We start from the raw sequence: 13,014 nt of genomic DNA on the forward strand, positions 1-13,014 counted from the left end.
CCTCCCGAGTGCTGGGATTAAAGGCGTGCGCCACCACCGCCTGGCCTTAATTTTAATTAAAAAAAAATATGTATATGTATATGTATATATCTCAAGGGTGTTTTGCCTGCATGTATGTCTGTGCCTCACATGGGTGAAATACTTATGGAGGCCAGAAAATAGTGTTGGAGTTACAGACAGTTGTGTGCTGCCATGTTTGTGCTGGGAATTGAACCCAGGTCCTCTGGAAGAGCAGCCAGTGCTCTTAACTGCTGAGCCATCTCTGCAGCTCCTGTATAGTTATCTCTGTAAGTCCCCATTTTCACTCCTTGTGGTTATATATCCCAGAAATGAAATTAGTGGATCATGTAGTAAGGTTTTCCAAATTTCCAATTAAAAATGTGTAATTTTGTTTTTGGTTTTGTTTTGAGAAAGGTCGTACGTAGCCTGTGCTGGCCTCAAACTTGCTATGTAGCTAAGGATGACACTGAACTAATGACACTCAGGACTCGACATCCAGTGCTGGGATTATAGGCATGTGTCACCATATCAGGGCTATGTAGTGCTGGGCACGGAACCTATACCTTTGTGCATGCTAGGCCCAAGCTATATTCCTAGCCGTATTTTTGTGTTACCAGGGATTTTTTGATGTTTTACACACTGTTAACATTCGATAATCTTACTGTTGTTGCACAAAGGTTATAATTTCTCCTCGTTTTGGATAGTGACCATCTTAATCTGTATGAGGTTTTATCTTATTGTGGTGGTGTTTTGCATTGTGTGTGTGTGTGTGTGTGTGTGTGTGTGTGTGTGTGTGTGTGGTTTTTCGAGACCAGGTTTCTCTGTGCTGGCTGTCCTGGAACTCTCTCTGTAGAGTAGCCTAGCCTTGAACTTGGAGATCTGCCTGCCTCTGCCTCCCAAATGCTGGGATTAAAGGTGTGCACCACCACTGCCAGCCTGTTGCCGATTTTGCTGCCTGTGCTTTGGTACCATATTTAGGTGGTCATTGTCAGATTCAAGGTGTGAAGCTTTTCTTGTGTATTCTTCTACTTTATAGTTGGGAATGCTTTTCATTTAAGTTGCTGGGAATTAATTTTTGTGTGTGGTATAAGGTAAGTGTACCTCTTCATTCTTTGACACACCAGTTCCCAGTTTATTCACCACATGTTTGAAGATCATCTCTTCTCTGTTGAGTCATCTTTGGAACCCTTGGTGCAGATCATTTGGCTTTATCATGTGGTGATTTATATTTGGCTGCTCTGCTCAGTTGGTTTGTTTGGCTTTGTGTCAGTCCATGTTTTTCATTTCTTACAGCTTTGTAAAATATTTTAATGTCAGAAATCGTGAGTCCTCTGACTCTATTCTCCTCAAAATTGTTTTTAGCTGTATTCCTTGAGGCCTATGAGATTTTTTTCTTCCCCACAAAATTTGACTTTTTGTTTTCTAATCTGTACTTTGGCATATAGTATACAAATACTCTACCACTGAAGAGCACTTTCACCCTATGCAATGGGATTTGGGTGGAACTTCCACTGATACCTGAACAATATTAATTTTCAGATCTGTGAATGTGGCATGCCCAAGATGTCTTTGTTAATTTCTTTGGTTTGAGCCACCATATGGTTGCTGGGAATTGAACTCAGGACTTCTGGAAGAGCAGGCAGTGCTCTTAACCTCTGAGCCATCTCTCTAGCCCCTTTGTTAATTTCTTATAACAATGCTTTCCAGTTTTTAAAAAAGATATATTTTCAGTTTGTGGCTATGAATATTTTGACTGCTTATATGTATGTGTACCACATGTATGCCTTGTGCCCACTGAAACTACATCAAGATGTCAGATTCACTGTAACACTGGAGTTACAGACTGTTGTGAGCCTCTGTAGATGCTGGGATCTGAACCTTGGCCATCTGTAAGGGCAATAAACTAGCCACTGAGCCACCTCACTAGCCCCTCCCCTGCCTTTTTAAAAGTTTTTTTTTTTTTTTTTTAATTTTATGTTTTGTAGTTTTCAGTGTACAAGTCTTGAAGTCTTTAGCTAAGTTTATTATTAAACGTTTTATTGCTTTTGATACTATTGTAAATGGGATTGCTTTCTTAGGTTCCATTTTGAATTGTTCAGTATTAGTGTGTAAAAAATATTGTGTTTTCACAATTCATTTATTCTAACAGTTTTTTTTTTTCGGGGTGGGGGGGCGTCCTTCAGGGTTTCCTACATCAAGATCATGCCATTTATAAAGAAAATTTCACATGGTTCTTTTTGATTTAGCTGTTTTTATGTCTTTTCTTTCTTAGTTGTTCTAGTTAAGACTTCTAATCCAATAGGATGTTGAATACTCCTGTAATAATACCATGTTAAGTAGAAATGGCTAGAAGGGAGCTTTGTCTTTTTTTACCTTAGAGGTGTTTGCTATGGGATTTTCATGTGTGTGGTTTCTATTCCTGTTTTGTTAATTTGTTATTGTAAAGGCATATGAATTTTCTCAATGCTCCTGGTATCAGTTCAGATCATCAGTTGATTCTTGTCCTCATTTGTTGATGTGGTAGAGTAAGTTATGTTGAAATGTCTGTTTTCTAGTTACAAACTCATTTGGTCATGGTGTATAATCATTTTAATTAGTTGTTGGATGAAGTTTACTAGTATTTTATGGCTTTCTGGTTTATATATTGTTATGTTTGGTAAGGAAAGAACAGTGATGGACACTAAGAATGCCTCAGCTTATTTATTTATTTGCAGTACTCAGGATCAAACTAGGCCTTGTCCATCTAATAAAACGCTTGCACTGGCGCCAGCCCCAGTTCTCTTGATTTTGTACTGACTGAAGTGCTGGGGCTTCTCAGCTCGTATCTGGGCTTCTCACAATTGGATTTTTGTTCTTAGATCATTTTATATCTGAGATATGTAGTGTTGGATTACACTGAATATTTGGGAGCCCATATATAGATTAAGTTGATGTTTATGGAACTATTGGGCTTAAGTAGAATGAAAAGGAAGAGCTCATTTTTTCTAAAAATATTAACATTTAAACAGAAAACAATATCATAAAAATGGGATTAAAAGCCAGGAAAATTTTGTATCATAAAAGTCAAGGAAATAGTATTCTATGGGCTGGAGAGATGGCTCAGCAGTTAAGAGCACTGGCTGCTCTTCAAGAGGACCCAGGTTCAATTCCCAGCAACCACATGGCAGCTCATGCCTGTCTATAACTCCAGTTCCAGGGCTTTTGACACCCTCACATAGACATACATTCAGGCAAAACACCAATGAACATAAAATAGAAATAGATTACATATTTTTAAAAAAAGTTTAAAAAAGTAGTACTCGGAAAACAAAGCAAAACAATAATTTCTAACAACATATAGCTCTTAAATGTCAGGAAATATTGTATATGTTTTTACATAAATTTAAAACAGCCTAGTAAATGTTTACTTTTTAGTCTCATTTTATTTTTTTAATATTTTTTATGTATACTGTGTTCTGTCTACATGTATGCCTACATGCCAGAAGAGGGCATCAGGTCTCATTATAGATGGTTTTGAGCCACTATGTGGTTGCTGGGATTGAACTCAGGACTTCTGGAAGAGCAGCCAGTGTTCTTAACCTCTGGGCCATCTCTCCAGCCCCCACGCTCAATTTTATAATTGAGAGAAGATAGGTCTTGCAGTTAGGAATGTATGTATATAATACATATGTTCATTTCATAATTCTTTTTTAACTAATTAATTGATTGATTGATTATGCATACAGTGTTCTGCCTGCATCCCTGCAGGCTGGAAGAGGGCACCAGATTTCATTACATATGGTTGTGAACCACCATGTGGCTACTGGAAATTGAACTCAGGACCTCTGGAAGAGTAGTCAGTGCTCTTTAACCTCTGAGCCATCTCTCCAGCCCTCTCATAATTCTTTGTAAACATCAAAAAGTCAGAAATGATTTAAAATGTAACATTGCTTAAATTGTGGTTCAGATTATAAGCTATCACAATAGTCTGGCCTATATATATTAAAGTGAAAGCTTTCCATAATCTATGGCAAGTGAAAAATAATAGTTGTCTTATTGTTTTTCAAAAGCATATCTGGAGGATTGGGATATATTGTTTGTCCTTTATTGTAGGATGGCCCTGAGTTCATTTCCTAGCACTAGAAAAATAAACAAACAAACAAAAAAATAAATGAAAAGTACATTTGTTTTATGATTCTTGTCCAATGTAGAATATATCTGGAAAAATATACACCATTATTGTATTAATAGATATTTCTGGAAATTTAATGGTGGTCTTTATTTTTGATTATCTCTTTTTTGGGGTTTTAAATTTCTGTGTGATATTTACACATTCATGTGTGTGCAAATACGTGTGTGTATGCACCTGCTGGAGGTTAGTGTCAAGTGCCTTACATTATTCTGAGACAAGATCTGTCAATCAACATGGTTAAAAAAAAAACAAAGAGTAAACAAAAAGCATAAATATTGTCATATTCTGACTTCAGTTTTTTCAAAACCACAGGACAACAGAGTTCATATTGGACCCAAAATGGAAATTCGCGTAGTTACATTAGGATTAGATGGTGCTGGAAAAACTACTATTTTATTCAAGTTAAAACAAGATGAGTTCATGCAGCCTATTCCGACAATTGGTAAGTTTGAATACTGCTAGCCAACTGGCTTGTAGCTCGGTGAATTCTTGGAGTGTGATATTGTTATGCAGGTTTCCCTTTCTGGCTCTAAGACACAGCAAATGAGGTCATGGTTGTGGAGGCTGAAATATCCACAGTGACATAGCAAAGAGGACTGAATGTTGATGGGACAGTTGGATGGAAATCTGATTGATGTTAGGAAGGGGGAGGTGGCAGAGGTAGAGTGGGCAGGTATATGGATGCCCAGGTCCTGAGGACCCTGGGAGAAATGTACACGTTTAGTAGCTGTTAAAGGTAGACATTCCCCGAAGAACTAGAAGTATAGTTAGTTTAGCTTCAGTAGCTGTTGCTATAAGCAGACAGTTGCTAACTAAAAAATATAAACAAGGATTTGCTTACGTTTGATGTGACATTTATTGTTAAATATAAATGCAATATAAAAAAGTAATGTTTTAAAAAAACAGGTTTTAATGTGGAAACTGTGGAATACAAAAATCTAAAATTTACCATTTGGGATGTGGGTGGAAAGCACAAATTAAGACCATTGTGGAAACATTATTACCTCAATACACAAGGTAAGAGTCAAGAATGACATTTTTTTTTAACTTAAAAACATTCTTAAGAAGAGTTTTAGTCCTCTGATTTAACTAGCAAAACTGCTGTTTAGAAGAAAAATGGTGGAATTTGAGAGGGAGGGTAGTGGGGGCATGATGGAAATGTACTTTAAAAAAGTAATGGTAAAACTGGGATATGTACATTTAGTTTACTTATGAAAGACCGTTATTGTAGAATTAAAAAAGATACTTACCTCCTCTTGGTTGTTATTAAAGTTAAAGTCTGTTTTCAGTATCCTTATGGGTATGGTTGCTAACAATAAGGTAACATGAAGTGTGGTGTATATGTGTAATCTGAGGCCAACATTTAGCCTATCATAATTGTTCACAGTACTATTCCCTGATTTATAATCAGTGTGATCCCAGGGGAACCCATCATAATTTTCTCTTGACCAAATGGGACATATTCCAGCATCCCATCTAGCCTTTATCACACTTCGCTCCATTCTACACTTTTGTGCCTCTTCTCTCCCATGAAGCATATTCATACACCTATTTTGTATGCCATCCATCCTATTCCCATTTAAATGTTAGACTAATTATTTTTACCCTGGAAATTTTGGTATTATGGTAAATGTGGGCCATAATTTTGAAGGAGAGGAATACTTTGGAGAGATAATCATGGTGATACTTTATTTTTAAAAGATTGTATTTTTCTAAACTACTTACTAGTATTTTTTAAGTTTTTGAGACATAGTATCACTATATAGCCTTACCTGGCCTGGGGCTTGCTATGTAGACTAGGCTGGCCTCAACCTTATAAAGATCCTTCTGCCTCTGCCTCCTGAGTGGTGAGATTAAAGGCATGCACCACAACACCCAGCAGGTTTTTTTTTTTTTTTTTAACTTTCTAAGTTAGCACACAAAGTAATGAGTTTCATTATGGCATTTTCATATATATGTGTCATCATACTATCCTTTTTCCTTCTACTGGTCTTCTACCTAAACGGTGCCCTCCCTCTGCTTTTGTAAGACTTTTTGTAAAGGAAGTTTTCACAGAACAGGTAGGTATCCTCAAGGTCGCTCTTATGCACATTTGAGAGAGAGAGACAGAGAGAGAGAGAGAGAGAGAGAGAGAGAGAGAGAGAGAGAGAGAGAGAGAGAGAATGAACGAACGAACCAACTTGCACAGTATGTGTTTGATAGTCAGTTTTATAAATCCCATCAGAGGAGAAAGTAAACCTATGAAGTTATGTAAACTACTCAAGATGCAATCATTAAGTCCTGCTATTAAATAGGCAGCCTTTAAATGAAGATGGAGATGGTAAACAAAATTGAGCTAGAATAATGAATAGTACTTGGCTAATTTACTGAATTTAACAAATAACTTGAATACTTTGTGTGTTTTTGGAAGCTGTTGTATTTGTTGTTGATAGCAGTCACCGAGACAGAGTTAGCGAAGCACACAGTGAACTTGCAAAGCTGTTAACAGAGAAAGAACTCCGAGATGCCTTGCTCCTCATTTTTGCTAACAAACAGGTAATGGATTTTTATATCAGAACACTTACTACTTCAGTAGTTTTGTATATTTCATGTCGTAAGTCAGTTGAGAAGATTTCAAAGAGTCAATTCAGTAGCTGTCTATAAAATTTCTGCTGTGGAAGATGTTACCTTGGGTATCCGAGTATATAGAAACACACAAATCAAGTAGTTGATGCAGACAATGCATTCTTGGGTCTCGATATAAACGTTATATTCTTTAATAAAGATAAAATGGGAAGTTCCTTCAATAAGGAGGTAGAGCTGTTCTCATTGAAGTGGTAGCCTAAAGGATCTAAATGTAGGATGTAGGAGGTAGAACAGAGGGATCAAGTTTAGGTTGTCCTGCCTAAATAGAAATCTCAAAGCTAGCATGAGCTACACAGCAAGACCTATCTCAACAAAAGAAAAAGCTGGGGTTGTAACTCAGAGGTAGTTCTCTATGCAATATTTGCACGACCTGGTTTTGATCCTGGATATGGTGGGGTTGGGTTATAAGGTTGGAATTAAAATTGTGATAGGATGAATTTGTAGATGTCTTTGGGTCTGTAAGTGAAGGAAAAGATATTAACAGGAAGAGAAATGGCATGGGCATTTTTAAGGAACATCAGGTAGAGGATGAAGAAAACCTAGATTAATAGATCTGGTCATGTTGTAAAGACCATGCAGGGCTAGAATGAAAAAGTTTAGATTTTATACAGAGGAAAAACATAAAAACTGTTTGGACTTATTAGTAAATGATAACACTATACCAAAATGTTAAGACTAATTTTGGGGCTAGGAAAAAAACCACAGCCAGGCAGTAAAAATAGGACATGTAATTACCTTGAATTAGAGGAACCGAAAGGCGGACGGAGAAGAGAGGACTTTCATGGGGTAGAATAGAATTTAGTGGTTGAGTGAAGATTCAGGTGGGAGAGGCCAGACTCTTAGATCTTTCTGGTCTAAGCTTCACAGGAAGGTGAGAGTGCTTTTAAGGAAGTAGTGCTGGGGTTTAAATTCTAAGTTTTGTGTATAGGTGTTCCCTCTGAGTGTATGTTTGTGCACGTGTATGCCTGGTGCCCACAGAGGCCAGACGAGGGGTGCCAAGAGCCCCTGAAACTAGAGATAATAGACAATTGTAAGCCACAAGCCTCAGAGTTGTGAGGACAATTGATTGGGTGTTAGGAATAAAACTCAGGTCCTCTGGAGGAGTAGCCAGTGCTTTTAACAATGGAGCCGTTCCTCCATTTCTCTGAAGTGAAGTTGAATACAGTAGATGTCTTAGGAGGGAAAGTAGAGTGAAGAATAAGGAATTTTCATCTCACTAAAAATGAACAAGAACAGGCAACTAGCAAGAACTGAAACATCTTCACTTGACCAGTAAACATGCAAATAATATACTTGTGATGTTGCTAAAGATGAACTGACAGAATCCTTAGAGAGTCATACACTCTGGCATAGTTACTAAACACAGTAATGGCAACTCTGTTCAAATTTTAGATATATATACATACCCCTTTACTCTTGGTCTATAGCAGTATATTATGTTAACTCAAGATAATTTTGTAAATGTAGATAAACTTATCTTGTATGTATATATGTGTTGAATACACAGTTGTCCCTCATGATTCATGGAGGATTGGGTCTAGGATCTCTTACAGATACCAAAGCCTTTGGATGTTTAAGGTCTTTTTTATAATATTTAGTATTTATGTATAACTCACACATTCTCCTATATACTCAAAATCATCTGTAGGTTACTTATAAGACTTAGTGAAATGGAAATGGTATGTTAATAGTGGTTAGCCCTTATTGTTTAGAGAGTAATAACAAGTCTGCATGTTCTGTAAGAAAATGTTAGTGGTTGTTGCTTCTGAGAAGAAGGAGCAAGGAATGTTCAGAATGGGCATATAATAAGATCTGAAAAATTTTAAACCAGTTAGTTGAATCCATGGATGTAAAGGGCTAACTGTAGATACAGGTTTATAATAGCATATGAACACATGACTTTGGACTTATTAAATAAATTACATGGCATCCATGCAAAGAAATGCAGTTTTAACGTTAATGTTGATAACATATTAAATTTAAAAATATCTTTCTGTTAAGTAAAGACCCTAGCCCGCAAGACAAAAGTATGTACTTTGATTATATATGTAAATTTTTTTGAAAAATATATAAGAAATCACTACTATTGTTTCTGGGAAGGATCAAGGGTGGGAAATAATACAACCTTCATAACATAATTTATACATAAACCATTTTTATGTTACATATGTACTTCTTTTTGGGTGAGAAGGGGCCAGATGGCTGATTTCATTATATTATCCTTAATATATATAGGTAATGCTAACCAAAACTATTAATTATTTTAATTAATCTAAGAATAATTACTGAAAATGAATATAGGTTTTGGTTAGGATTCAATTTGAATATTATCAGCTGCCAGGCGGTGGTGGTACACACCTTTAATCCCAACACTTAGGCACAGGCAGATGGATCTCTTAGTTCTAGGCCAGGCTGGTCTACAAAGAGTTCCACGACAGCCAAGGCTACACAGAGAAACCCTGTCTCAAACAAACAAACAATATTAACAGCATATTCCTATATAAATACTAAGAAAAAAAATGATCCCTTGGAAGGACTTACAAAAATTATATTTTGTGTCTCTTAGGATGTTGCTGGAGCACTGTCAGTAGAAGAAATCACTGAACTTCTTAGTCTCCATAAACTATGCTGTGGTCGGAGCTGGTATATTCAGGGTTGTGATGCTCGAAGTGGTATGGGGCTCTACGAAGGGTTGGACTGGCTGTCCCGGCAACTTGTGGCTGCTGGAGTGTTGGATGTTGCCTGATTCTAATGCAGTTGTTTCAAGCTTATGGTTAAAAGTTACTCTGCATGTAATGTATCCTAAGAAATTCTACATCTCAAATACGATAGTTAATGTAGGACGTGTATATAAGAATCCTGGACTGAGAACTAAATATGACATTGCTTTTAAAAATTATTCTGTGGCAATTTTAAATGACCGTATCACATTGGTTAAATAGAAATTTCTTGGATATAGACTTTTAAAGGGTACATTAGGTACGGGATATTTTCAGTTTATATATGACCTGTATATTGGGGAGAAATCGTCACAGAGAATGAGTAAGTAAAGGTTCTTTATTTCGGTGAAAACAAAACAAAACAAAACAGCCAGCGTAGTGCCTAACAGAACCTAGGGAAGTATGGTTTCTTTATCCCACTTTTTTGTTCAGTTTCGATAGTAGACATGGCATTTGTGTACTAGTATTGAAACTGTATTGGAGGAAATAGGATTGCCTTACATACCAGTATACCAGTATCATCAATGCTGGGGAGTATAAACTATAGAAATCAGTGTTTTCTACGTTTTACTAGAACTCTCTCCTAAAGCATTTTGCATAATACACAGTAAGAATGAGATATTAAACACAGTAAGAATGAGATATTATCCAAGTGGACCTGATCATTAGACCAGTACTAAAACCAAGAACAATAAAACTGTGAAAGTTGTTTGATCTTCACTAACAAGAACCATTTCCAGGAATGGGCCTAGGTTCATTTCCTAGGTCAGAGTCCTATAGTGGTCCTTTAGTTGTTCAACACATTTACTTTAGGCTTAGTAATATTGTATCCTTTGTTGGTAAAGTGTCATAAGCCACATGAAAAGCCAGTCACTTTTACATGAACACATAGAGACCTAAATAGAAAACTACCTATACCTTAGGGGGAGTTATTCAAACAGTAGGGAATGCTAATTTCTTTAACATGGTTCCCAAGTTAAGTGCATTCATATGACTATAAAAAGGATCAAGGCTCTTCAGGACAAGGTCTCAGTTAAGAGGAAGAACATGTCTATAGGAAAAGAAACATTTAAAAAAGTTTACATTTATTATGGCAGTGTTGTGAATAAAAGTTAAATTTTGTGTTCTTTACGGTTTCTTATTTGTAAAGGATACACTTATTATGGAAGCATGATTTCTTGGACTTAAATAGACTTGTTTTTAATGTTCTTCTTACTTTAGGATGAAGTTGATTCTTAAATTGTAGTGCAGTTTTTTACAAGGACAGTGATGTCTAACAATAGGATGTAATTTTTAGGTTGTACTGTCTGGTTCAGTTTTTTCAGATGTACTTTTTTTTATTTCAACTTAGAAAACAGCATTAGAAAAAGCTCGTCACATATTATGGGCAATATGTAAATAAAAATATAATATTTTGTCCTTGGTTTTTCAAGAAAGTAACTGGTCATGCTGTTACAAGTAGTTTGTGTGCATATACTTGTGTGCATATGTAATACTTTGTAATTAAATTATTTAATATTTGACTGATTTTAGTAACTGTGAAAAATAAAAATGTTGCATTGCTTGTGAGACCTTGAAATGTTTTCTGTACTAGGTAACTGAAAATGTGTTGACACTAAGATGTGAACTTGATTTTCTTGTAAATTATGAATTTATTATTTCACCAAGTTTGTTAAACTTTGTAATTCATATTCCTAAAATATAACCAAACATAATTTTCAAATTGTGTTTAAATATGATTGTAATATAGATATACTATAGTCTTTATGTGTGATTCTTTTTCTCAGATGAGCTCCTATTACTGTGTATACTTACATCCTTTGACTAGTCATTTGTTAAGATTGCACTGGTTTCCTCTGGGAAGTGTCAAATTTTAAGAATCAACACACGTTTCAAGTACACTATATGAGGATTTGCCTTAAAGTACTGTATGAATTATATACAGCAGGTAGGTTAAGTATAGCCCTGGTCTGTAATTCAGGAATGATTTATTGCCAGCAGAAGCCATTATTTACACACACACACACACACACACACACACACACACACACACACACACGATCAGTATAGAAAGCAATAAAATGCTTAACTTATAAGGAGTTCTGTCATTACAAAAACTGCTTAATAAATCATTCATCTAGCATCATTGCTAGTAAATAACTTCAGAAAGTCCACTGTTAGAGCTGGGCAGAGCTCAGTTGTAGAAGCACAATTAGCATGCATGAAGTTCTGGGTTTGATCCCTAGTATTGCAAAAAAGAACAACTTCATTTTTTGTGCTATGCCTAAAAGAAACAAACAAAAACCAGAGAGAATGACTTAACCTAAGACATTTGGGAAAGGGCTTATTTGATAATGCAAAGGTTTAATGATGTTATTCAATGATAGAATTTTACATTTAAACAAGAGGTAGAAGGAACTTGTAGAGGGAGAGCTAAATTGTTGCAGTAAATAAAAGTGAAAAATTTTTGATTAAAATTTAAATTTAATCTTGTTTCATAGGAGAACAAAGAACATTTAAAATGACCATTACAATGGTTTGATGGGCGGGAGATGCAGCTCAGTGGTAGAGGGCATGCTTTACAAAACCGATTCCATCCCCATCATCACCAAGAAAGGAGTTGAGGATGGGCTTGAAAAACTTGTCTAAATCTTAAACAATATTTAATCTTACATAACATTGGAAAAGTTCTCACTTTACAAAATGGTAACAGAAAGACTAATATATACCTGTATACTTCCAAAAACAGACAGGAGAAAACAGACTAAGTGTGAGATTGTGCATTAGTAACCATTCAAGGCTGGTGATGTGGCTCAGCTAGTAGAATGCATGTTGTTATGTACGAGGGAGGCCCTGCATTCCAGCGCCAGCAGTGCTGCAGAAACTGGGCATCATGGACTGTGTCTGTGATCTTAGCACTTGGGATCACTAGCTACATAGAGACTCTGAGGCCAGCCTGAAATACACAAGTCCCTGTTTCAAATGAAATATGAAAACAGAAGTCATTAGTTGCATATGATTCTTCAATTAAAGCAAAATACTTGAATGTTTGAGGAATGGGGGATTATTACAATTTGATGGCAGTATTACCAAAATTTTATATTAAGGCTTTGGGAATGGATAAAGATAGATAAGTGTAATATACCTGTGGTTAAGAAGAAAAGGTAAATGTAACAAAGTCCTTAATGGAGTAAGCTCAAATTCTTTTTAAAAGGAAAGCACACATAACTTTTTTTTTTTTTTGGTTTTAAGAGACAGGGTTTCTGTGTATCCTGGTCTGTCATGGAACTTACTCTGTAGCCCATGCTGGCTTTTAACTCAGAGATCTGCCTGCCTTCGTCTCCTGAGTACTGGGATTAAAGGCGTGTGCCACCACTACCTAATGAGAATTTATCTTTTTGTTTCTCTTTTTTTTTGGGAGGGGTGGGTGGAGGTGGTTGAGACAGGGTTTATCTGTGTAGCCCTGGCTGTCCTGGAACTTGGCAATGTAGAGCAGGT

At 36.1% G+C, this 13,014-nt stretch overlaps 1 protein-coding gene across 1 annotated transcript in view; it reads left to right on the forward strand.

The window, feature by feature from the left end:
* Trim23 (tripartite motif containing 23) overlaps positions 1 to 11,283 on the forward strand; it is a 31,715-nt gene extending 20,432 nt beyond the window's left edge. The window contains exons 8-11 of the mRNA XM_036207235.1: positions 4,484 to 4,613; positions 5,078 to 5,188; positions 6,582 to 6,706; positions 9,363 to 11,283. Of these exons, the coding sequence (XP_036063128.1) occupies positions 4,484 to 4,613; positions 5,078 to 5,188; positions 6,582 to 6,706; positions 9,363 to 9,542 (546 nt within the window). The 3' untranslated portion in view covers positions 9,543 to 11,283. The remainder of the gene's footprint in view (positions 1 to 4,483; positions 4,614 to 5,077; positions 5,189 to 6,581; positions 6,707 to 9,362) is intronic.
* Positions 11,284 to 13,014: the final 1,731 nt, after the last annotated feature.

The sequence above is a fragment of the Onychomys torridus genome, chromosome 15 (genome assembly GCF_903995425.1).
Source record: "Onychomys torridus chromosome 15, mOncTor1.1, whole genome shotgun sequence".
NCBI classification, from domain to species: Eukaryota; Metazoa; Chordata; class Mammalia; order Rodentia; family Cricetidae; genus Onychomys; species Onychomys torridus.